The sequence below is a fragment of the Sus scrofa genome, chromosome 13, assembly GCF_054392235.1.
Source record: "Sus scrofa isolate SSC_HxYL_T2T_F1_AM1 chromosome 13, Sscrofa_HxYL_maternal_Yorkshire_Landrace_v2.0, whole genome shotgun sequence".
Taxonomy (NCBI): domain Eukaryota; kingdom Metazoa; phylum Chordata; class Mammalia; order Artiodactyla; family Suidae; genus Sus; species Sus scrofa.
In genome coordinates, this window is record NC_139395.1 from 42568878 (window position 1) to 42579599 (window position 10722).

At 43.9% G+C, this 10722-nt stretch overlaps 1 protein-coding gene across 8 annotated transcripts; it reads right to left on the reverse strand.

The window, feature by feature from the left end:
* Window positions 1–355: 355 nt before the first annotated feature.
* LOC100626731 (uncharacterized) lies at window positions 356–9726 on the reverse strand. Of its 8 annotated transcripts, none has more exons than XM_084988016.1 (3): window positions 9649–9726; window positions 3874–4164; window positions 356–2764 (listed from the first exon to the last, which is right to left on the reverse strand). In XM_084988016.1, exon 3 carries the CDS (start codon window positions 2751–2753, stop codon window positions 1314–1316), a length of 1440 nt encoding a protein of 479 aa, XP_084844142.1. In that variant the 5' UTR covers window positions 2754–2764; window positions 3874–4164; window positions 9649–9726; the 3' UTR covers window positions 356–1313. The 8 variants fall into 8 exon arrangements, with proteins under 8 accessions (XP_084844142.1, XP_020927386.2, XP_084844143.1 ...); XM_021071727.2 differs by having other exon boundaries at window positions 356–2767; XM_084988017.1 differs by having other exon boundaries at window positions 9464–9726.
* Window positions 9727–10722: the final 996 nt, after the last annotated feature.

Below are 10722 nucleotides of genomic sequence, written 5' to 3' on the forward strand. Positions count from 1 at the left end.
GTCTGGTGGTCGGGGGGGGGGGGAGTTCAATTGTTCAGCATAGTTTAATTAGACAGGTGAGGTTTTTTGGTTTTAGGGGCTTTTTGTTTGTTTTTTGGCTGCACCCAAGACATATGAAAGTTACTGGGCCAGGGATCAAACCTGTGCCACAGAAGCAACCCAAAGTTGGTACACTGACAACACTGGATCCTTAACCTGCTACACCACAAAAGAACGCCTGGAGAGGTGAGTTTCAAAAGCTATTTAACAACGAGTATGTACAAAGTGTTATCCACATGCCAAAAGAAATAGATACCATACCCAACCTCAAAGTCTTCTTTAAGTTAGAATAAAAGTATATACATACACATTAGGATAAGAATTGACAAGGCAATTTAATAAAAACTGCAAATTATAGCAAGGGCTAATTCAAAGCACTGAAGTCCAATCAACAGAAGGTTTGAAGGAAAAAAAGCAATTGAAGAAGAAAATCTTTCGGAGAGACCTGGATCTAAAAGTTTCAAGGGACAATGATTATTAGCAAGCAGGAAGAAGAAAAGATTTTCTAAGCAGAGAACACAAGTGATAAGGCTCTACATTAGAGTAGGTCTTAAAAGGGCCACATTCAAGAGTTCCTATTATGGCTAGGTGGTTAAGAACCCAACTAATATCCATGAGAATGCAGGTTCGATCCCTGGCCTCATTCAGTGGGTTAAGGACCCAGAGTTGCCATGAGCCGTGGTGTAGGTCACAGATGTGGCTTGGATCTGGCATTGCTGTGGCTGTGGTGTAGGCTGGGAGCTACAGCTCTGATTTGACCCTTACCCTGGGAATTTCCATATGCTGCAGGTGCAGCTCTAAAAATAATGTAAAATACAATAAAAAGGCCACGTTCAAGAGTTAGCAAAGAATGAATCAAAGTTTTAAAGAAAGACTTTATGTAAAAGACAAAACAGAGAAGGTGGAAGAGAATAGGGAAAAACCTATTCCTAACCTGACTATGAGATGCATAACTAAGAAATGAGATGGATTTTAAATTTTTAAAAAAGTGAAAGAAAGATACCTACGAGCACATGAAACATGTAGTCCTTACTTCCTCAAAAGTGGAGGATACCTACACTGTTACTCCCACTTTCCCACCTTCGTGATCCAGCAGAAAGCACTTAGGGATGGTCAACTTTGATTAGTGGTTCCAAGCAGAGACCAGGGTGAGCACAGTTCTTTTTTTTTTTTTTTTTTTTTTCCCCCCCACTGTACAGCAAGGGGGTGAGCACAGTTCTTATAAAGAAACCTTAACTCAAAGTTCCTTACTCTTTGTCTGGGAGAATTATGCCCTAAGAAATGGACCGAGCCAGCCCTGAGTGCTTCTCTCCAGTGTGAGTTCGCTGGTGGTGATTGAAAGTGGAACGCTGACTGAAGGCCTTCCCACACTCAATACACTCATAGGGTTTCTCTCCAGTGTGAACTCTCTGGTGCACAGTTAGTTGTGAGCTGTCACGAAAAGCTTTTCCACAATCTTTGCATTTATAGGGTTTCTCTCCAGTATGGGTTCTCTGATGTACCATAAGGCTAGAATTATGACTGAAGACCTTCCCACATTCAATACATCCATAAGGTTTCTCACCAGTGTGAATTCTCTGGTGAATAATGAGGTATGAGTTTTGATTGAAGGACTTTCCACACTCTTTGCATTTATAGGGCTTTTCACCTGTGTGAAGTCTCTGGTGTCGAATGAGACATTTACTCAGACTGAATGCCTTGCCACACTCATTACATTCAAAAGGTTTCTCTCCAGTATGAATTCGCTCATGTTCAGCAAGTTGAGAGTTCTGATTGAAGGCTTTCCCACACTCACTGCATTTGTATGGTTTTTCCCCAGTGTGGAGGCTCTGATGTCGATTAAGACATTTACTCCGACTGAAGGCCTTGCCACATTCATTACACTCATAAGGTTTCTCCCCAGTGTGGATCCTCTGATGGTCAATAAGATTTCTGTTGGAACAGAAAGCTTTCCCACACTCATTGCACTTGTAAGGTTTCTCTCCAGTGTGAAGGACCTGATGGCGGACAAGGCTTTTACTCCGACTAAAGACTGCTCCACACTCACTGCATCCATAAGGTTTCTCCCCAGTATGGATTCTCTGATGGTCAAAGAGTTTGGAACTCTCATTGAAAGCTTTCCCACATTCACTACATTTATATGGTTTCTCCCCACTGTGGAGTCTCTGGTGTTGAATGAGATGGGAGCTATGGCGATAGGTCTTTCCACAATCACTACATTCATAGGGCTTTTCCCCTGTGTGGATTCTGAGATGGACGATGAGCTGAGAGGTCTGCCTGAAGGTCTTACCACACTCAGTACATTCATAGGGTTTCTCCCCAGTGTGGATTCTCTGATGCCCAATGAGGTGTGAACTCCAATTAAAAGCTTTGCCACATTCATCACATTGATAGAATTTCTGTCCCTTTAGAACTCCTTGATGTCCTACAGGACTGGGGGATAGATCTGGATGTTCTCCAAGATCCTTATATTCAGCACATCCATCTTCAGTGCATTTATTTTTATCCTCCTGTGTTATTTCCAAGAGATCACTTTCCAGTCTGCTCCCTTCTTCATCTGAGGGCTGAGCTCCGAGCTTCTCTAAAGCCTCTTCATAGGCATCTCCAGCGACTGGTCCTCCAGGAATCACTTCATAGAGAACTCCTGAGGTCCTATCAGATGCCTCTGATTCTTTAGAGCTTTCCTGCTTTGGAGGCAAGTCTGAACACTCCATCCCGTTCTCACCTGCTGCCAAAAGAAAGAAGAAAACAAGGGTTACACATTTCTTGTCCTACTGCGGAAACAGAATCATCAGGATCCTATGTACCTTAAAAAAAATTCACCTTAGAGCTAAGGAATGAGGAGACACATTGAGAACAGAAGAGAAAATGTGAAATAGTTCAAATTTTTCTTCATGGACAGAAAGACAGAATATCCTGGTTAGTGGATAGGATGGAAGAAGTACTATCAGGACAGAGAGATGCTGAGACAGTACAGCCAGGTGAGAAACCAACTGGAAGGCAAGAGACCAGACTGGAAAGTATGGTGTGATCTTCCAGAAGTCACTTAGATGTGAAGACTCCTTAGTAAAATGATGAACTCTAAGGTCCTTTACAAGTCATGACATTGTCTTTCCACAGTTCAGCAAAGATGTTGTGGAGAGACAGTGGTGACAAATACTTCAAATCAAGTGTGAGAAACAATGTGGACAAACATAATTAAGAGAAATTGTTCAAAATGAAATGTTTCTGTTATCATAGACTATTAACAATATTTGGAGAAGCTATGGATTCAGAAATGCTGGGGAAAATTACTGAAGAAGATAAAAGAACTCTAAAAGTGGGGAGGGCCTAGTCCCTGGAGCACTGGACTGGTAGGTGCAGTACTGCAATTCTATTAAAATTAACAAAGGTAGTGATTTGAAATATGGATCAAAGTATGTATTTTGTATCATCTATAATCATAACAAGAATGAAGAGCTGAGTATTTGCTTTTGAATTCTGAAACTTTTAAATATAAATGTCAGGAGAAGGCAGAGCAATCATGGTCATATCTAAAGACAAAAATGTTGGTTCCAAAGCCACAAGCCATGATACCATTTTAGCATATGGAGAGTTAGAGATAGCTGCTTCCTTGATTCCTAATCTCATTGTCTCCAGAGTTGGCTACTGTCCTAGCTTTGTCAACCCCAGAACCTGCCTTGGCAACAGGCCCTTCCAGGAAGCATCCCTGCCTCAGTCTTTCTGAGGGGGAATCTGAGGCAACCATGCTTTGTGCCAAGCAACCCAGCTCATCTCATGATGGACAACAGGTTATTGGACCAGGGCTGAGCACTAGACTCAAGTATACCTTACCTGTAGATTGGTCATCAGCCTCTTCATGGCCAGGGCCAAAGTTCTGCTCAAAGATGATATTTAGGAGTTCCCTTCACAGCTCAGCAGTAAAAGAACTGGACTAGGAACCATGAAGACGCGGGTTTGATCCCTGGCCTCGCTCAGTAGGTTAAGAATCTGGCATTGCCATGAACTGTGGTGTAGGTCGAAGACGTGGCTTGGATACTGAGTTGCTGTGGCTGTGGTGTAGGCCAGCAGCTGCAGCTGATTCAACCCCTAGCCTGGAAACTTCCATATGCCCTGGGTATGGCCCTAAAAAGCAAAAAAAAAAAAAGAAAAAAAAGATGAAATTCAATGACTGAATCACCCTTGGAGTCCCTCCCTATACTCTCTATATAAATTCTGAACTGCAAGTAGGACAAAACAAAGGAAATTAGAAATTGGTTCTCAGAATGAAATGATGCATGGAGAGAAGGCAAGCCATAAGGAACCACAGCAAGCAAACGGGTGAGAAAACTGAAAGCCTACTTAAGAGGGACCTCTGGGGGGGGGGGGGGAGACAAAAGATTCAGCATGATGGGAATGGGTGTCAATTCGAGGAGAAAACAGAAGAAGAAGAAAAAAAAGGACAGTGTGATGCAGGCATGATAGACATACATGAGTGAAACAGAATCTGGAAATACGCCCACCCATCTACAGTCAACTTATTTTTTCCTTTCTTTTAGGGCTGCGACTGAGGCATATGGAAGTTTCCAGCTAGGGATCGAATTGGAGCTACAGATGCCAGCCTACTCCACAGCCATGGGAACACCGAATCAAGCTTGCAGCAGTGCCAGATCCTTAACCCACTGAGTGAGGCCAGGGATCAAACCTGAATCTTTACAGATGCTAGTCAGGTTCTTAATCCACTGAGCTGCAATAGGAACTCCTATAGTCACCTTTTTTTTTTTTTTTTCCTTTTTAAGGTCATACCCGCAGCATATGGAGATTCCCAGGTTAGGGGTCAAATCGGAGCTACAGCTGCCAGCCTATGTCACAGCCAGAGCAATGCAGGATCCAAGCCACATCTGTGACCCAGCTCACAGCAAGGCCGGATCCTTAACCCACTGAGCAAGGCCAGGGATCAAACCAACAACCTCATGGTTCCTAGTTGGACTCATTTCTGCTGTACCACAATGAGAACCCCTATAGTCAACTTATTTTTGACAGAAGTACCAACTGTTCAAAGAGAAGAGACTTAGCAACAAATGGTACTGGGACAACTGGATGTACACATACAAAAGAATAACGTTAAACCCCTACCTCAGACCATATATGAAAATTATATGGACAGCAAACCTTGCCACATGTTGAAAATTGGCCCCATTGCTCTATGTAGCAAACCAGAGATGATGGACAGCTTCTGCTGGGTGTGTGGAATCCTCCATCTCCCGTCACTGTTAAGCACTTTTTAAAAAAGTCACTACCTTCACCCATGATTAAAACAGAGGCCAGCATCTCCTACATTTACTACAAACCAATATCTATTCAATGACTCCTAGACACAGCAAGAGTAGCTAGGACTGACCAAAATGAGATGACTGTAAACTGAGATGAGGAAAAGGCTCACACCAGAAAGCATATCATCACCCAGAAAAAGAAGCTGCAGTGCTGCCACTAGGGCATGGACAGTCAACTGAAGAACTACTCTGGGATCATGAGTGCTTAGCCGGCTGCTGAAATTTTGCCACAGAAATGAAACTGGGCTGTCAAAGAAGAGGGCAGGGCAAGGAAAGTAAGTCTACAGAGGAAGCAAAGGCAAAGGCAAAGAGAGAAGTGACAAGGTACACACCTGAAGGCCTGTAAGAAAAGACCTGAAGACCCAAGAACAAGACGAGGCTGAAGAGGGAAGGGAGCTTCCTGACTGGGAGGGCCAGGCTCCAGCAGCACCAAAGGAGCAGAAAAGGAGCAAAAGGAGCTGCTCAGGAGGAAGCTGAGGGTCAGGGAAAGAGGGAGAGACTTTCCCAGCCAAACTGCCAGAACAGACTGGAGAAGAGAAAGACACTCAGGTATGAAAGGACTAGAATACTGCTCAGGGGCAGAGGGAACTGAAAGCCAGAGGGAAACATTTGGAAGAGACGCACCCCGCAGGAAATATAAATGGCGCTGACTTATCTCAAGAAATTGAGACCCAAAGTGAAATCAGCACCAAAGATAAGCCTCCAAGTTGGCCTGTTCTGAAGCAGCTGCTGCAGAAATGTCCAAACAGGCCCGTGAAGTATTGGCAAAGAGGGGATGAGGAGACAGGCCCTCAGAAAAATGAGGGCAACTGCCTGAGAATTTGGCAGGTGATTCTGGCCCTTCAAGCCCAACCAGAAGCATGGACAGAAGCTGATGCCCTCCTGGTCCTTTCAAACTCTGAAGGATGGCTCCACAGCAAAGAGATGGGGAACACTGAGCCGAAACCGCTCAATTAAAGGCAGGCATCCTAAGGTCTCAGGGCTCCTCCCATGTCCCACCCAGATTCTGGGCACAGAAGAAAAGTTTCATTCATCAATTTGTTAAGGTTGTACTACAAATGGGAGCCCCAGGCCTGGGGAGCAGCCTGAGTTGGATCAGGCCTCTTCTCTCCCGGAATTTCTTCCCTTCACCCAGTTTCATTCCCAAATGAAAATGGCTTTAAAAAGAACAAAGAAAACCCCAGAGTTCCTGTTGTGCAGCAGAAATGAATCCAACTAGGAACCATGAGGCTGCGGGTTCTATCCTTGCCCTCACTTAGTGGGTTACGATCTGGCGTTGCCGTGACCTGTGGTATAAGTTGCAGATGGTGCTCAGTTCCTATGTTGCTGTGGCTGTGGCTGTGGCTGGCAGCAACAGCTCCAATTTGACCCCTAGCCTAGGAACCTCCATATGGTGAAGGTGCAGCCCTAAAAAAAAAAAAAAAAAAAAAAAGAACAAAAAAAAAAAGCCAAGCAATCATGTGGGCGTTTTTCTTTCTTTCTTTCTTTCTTTTTTCTCTTTTTAGGGCTGCACCTGCAACATATGGAAGTTCCCAGGCTAGGGGTCAAATTGGAGCTGTAAGAGCCAGCCTACACTGGCTCTTACAGCAATGCAAGATCCTTAACCCACTGAGCAAGGCCAGGGATTGAACCTGCGTCCTCATGGATACTACTCAGATTCATTTCCGCGGAGCCAGGACAGGAACTCCGACGTAGGCATTTTTAGGGACACTTTCCTCTTTCCATCATTTTGCTTCATCATCTCATATGCAATGTAACTTTGATTTCCTTTTAAAATCCTTATTAAGCAGTCTTGTATTCTCATGTTTTTCCTGACAGTGAGAGGGTACATAAGGTGTATTTTATACACTGATAATAAGCCAACAAGTTACTATGATAATTGCTGCTAAAGAAAGATTGCTTCCAGTACATATTTAAAACATTAAAATATTTATACCAATCTGCCAATTAAGAAATGAGCTCAACCTAATGTTCAAAATTTTATTTCTAAATACCATTCTATAATAAGCAAAACCAGGAATCCTTGGTTCCAGGGCTTGAGGAAGTGAAAATACAAGATGAGAATCTTGTGGTGTCTAGAAATCAGGGAAAAACACTAAAAAGAATGGGAGCATGTATGGGGAAACAGGAGGCAATTTGGAAGAGCTCCCAGTGGCCAAAGAAAGACTAAGGTCAGCCACAAAATAATTAACATTACACTGCATTATAACCAAAAAATAAACACCCAACATCACATACCCACGTATGATATAATTAAATTAAGTTTTTAAATGGGAGAGGAGGCACAACTCTTCCTCACAAAGATTTCCAGTTAATACATGTAGAAGAGAAAACAGAAATGAATGGCACCTAGAAGAACAACACAGCAATAACTGCTGCACACAAGATCCGCCAAAAAATGCTAATTAGTGGGTGAAAGTTGAGGAGAAAGGCTCTTTCTATGCAAAGTCTCAAAGTAAGTGATAATTCCTCAAAATAACTAATAATTACAAAGGAAAGACAGTAATTTTACAGCGAGGAAACTTGCCAAAAATAGTGGATCAAGATTAAAACTACCAGTAAAAAGACATTTCGACATCATCCTCCATTTCAGAAGAACACCTGACAAAACCAAAATATTCCCATCTTTTCAGCTTACTTTTTGAACCAAAATTTGTCTGCCTTTCTTCAGCATTAAAGTCAACATGTAAAAGCAACCTCATTTGCCAGTCTCTGAATAGTACACAGATGTATACATGTGTATAACAAAACCACCACCTCTTTGTAAAATAAACAACCTAACATCAAGGAGTTTTCAGCTTGGAACTTGAGACAACTTGAAAGAGGACTGTGTTCTTTTCCTTGCCACCACTCTTAGAAAGGAGAACATTCTCTTATTTCTTAAGTCTATACAAGTCAAAAGACAGTAGAGTGGTTTTAGGTTAATGCTGTTACTTGTGCTTAAAAACTGCATTTTAGGGAGTTCCCGTTCTGGCTCAGTGGTTAACAAATCTGACTAGGAACGATGAGGTTGCGGGTTCAATCCCTGGCCTCGATCAGTGGGTTAAGGATCTGGTATTGCCATGAGCTGTGGTGTAGACCGCAGATGCAGCTCAGATCCCACATGGCTGTGGCTGTGGTGTAGGCCAGCGGCTACAGCTCTGATTAGACCCCTAGCCTGGAAACCTCCATATGCCGCGAGTGCGGCCCTAGAAAAGCCAAAAAAAAATGCATTTTATATATACTAGCCTCTCATTTTGAAAAGAAATATAATCACCTTTGCTATTTTTCCACATAATGTCATTTGCTCAGCATTTACTGCTTCATGTAATGTGTATTATACAAAACAAACTGCAAACTAAATGGTGTGTTTTTTGTCTTTGTTTTGTGTTTTTAGTGCCGCAGCTACCACATATGGAGGTTCCCAGGCTAGGGGTTGAATCAGACTGTAGCCACTGGACTATGCCACAGCCACAGCAACATCAGATCCCAGACACTTCTGGGACCTAACCACAGCTCAGGGCAACACTGGATCCTAAACCCACTGAGCAAGGCCAGGGATAAAACCTTCATCATCATGGATGCTAGTCGGATTCGTTTCCTGCTGAGCCACGATGGGAACTCCAACAAAATGTTTTAATTATACTTGCAAATATATGTCCCAGTGGTGTCATAATGCTGGTACCAATTTTAACGAATATATGAACAAAAGCATTCCAGAAGTTCAAGATATAATTTTCAAAAATCAATAATATGAATGTACTTAATGATACTGAATTACACACTTTAAAACAGCGTATAAACAGTATACATGAATAGGCTAAAATAGTAAATTTTCATGGATCATACGGTAAATGTCATGAACATATAATCACAGTATTGTTTTATTACGATACTAAAAAAAGTTTTTAAAAGAAATGTATGACCCTATTTCATAATAAAAAACATATGTACGAGAGTTTGCATAATCATGCACAAATTTTAAAAGGTGTCCAGGAAGCCTCCAGAGGAAAACATTAAATGATTGCAGTTACTTTTACTTTTCTTGCGCTCACCCACGTCACCCAATTATCTGTAATGAGTACGCTTTGTTTTCATAATTGGGAGAAATGCTAAAACACAGAAACCCTTACTCCAAATTCTCTCCCCCTGTTCCAAAGCGCAGGCAGCTACGTCTTCATCTAGGCAGGTTGGGCTCCCAGGCCAGACCTTCGCCCCAGGAGCAGCCTCCCGCGGAGCCTCCCTCTCACGCCTCACCCCAAACTCCCCCGCCCACAGGGCAGCCCCCAACGCGACCCTCTCCCCGCCAGCCGCTCACCGCCTCCCCGGCTGGGAGACTCTCAGTCGGCTAACCAAAAGTGGCAACCCCCGCCAGTCGGCCGGCGCTTAGCTCTCCCCTGGCCCTAACGCGCAAGCGCGTCGGCACCGAGCGCTTCCAGGCCTCTCTAGGAAGCTGGGAGGACCAACGTCTTGGCTTCTCCCCCAGGATCCAGGGCCAAGTCCAGGGGCTTAGCCCCACAGCCCACACACTTAACTCGCGGGATTCCTGCCTTCTGTTAGTGCCCCAGAGCCCTATCAGCCTTGGCCTGTCTTCTCACATCCCTCTCAATGACTGTGCAGGATTTCCCTCTGGGGCTTCCTCCCCCAAGGAAAGAATGGGATCAAAACACTTAGGGATCCCTGTTACTGACCAAGGTGCTTAGGCTTCCTTAATCAATAGAAACCGATATGAGGTCAGACAAATTCAGGCAAGTTTTTATTTGGGCCCATGCTGCAGCAGATGGGGGGGCGGGGGGCAGAGCGAAAACAAGCAACTTTGCTTACTCCTGGAGAAGGGGGCAAGATGGGAGGATGGCTTAGGTGTCCTGCCAACCTCCTGGGGGGGGGGGGCGGGGGAGCTGCTGTATGCTGGAGGCTTGGGTGGTACTCTGCTGTTGCTCAGGCTCTTAAAAGTGGCAGTTGGGTTTTTTGGTCTTTTTTGTATCTTGTTGTCCATCTCTTGCTCCAACTGCCCTTGCATGGTTATTTTTAGTCCCATATAATTTCTTTGTTTTTTTTTTTGTTGTTGTTGTTTTTGTTCTATTGCTAGAGGAGATGTTTGAGTAGATTATGGACAACAAGATACAAAAGATACAAAAAGACCAAAAAATCCAACTGCCACTTCTGAAGAGCCAGGAGCTAAAGCAGGATGCTATGTATGCCCGCTGCACACACCACCATGAAAGTAAACTACCTAAGCCACCCCTCTGACCCAAACCCTGGACCTGCCCCTACCTTCACCTCATGTAAAGAACAGGCTCACCTCCACCCTCAGGGAAGCCTCCCATAGTGCTGCTCAGATTTTCTTAAGACATGGCCGTGGGCTTACCTCAATGTGAGTGATCTCAGAAAG

Coding starts and splice junctions, on each gene's coding strand:
- LOC100626731 (XM_013990092.3), bottom strand. CDS start 2,753: ATGGAGTGTTCAGACTTGCCTCCAAAGCAGGAAAGCTCTAAAGAATCA.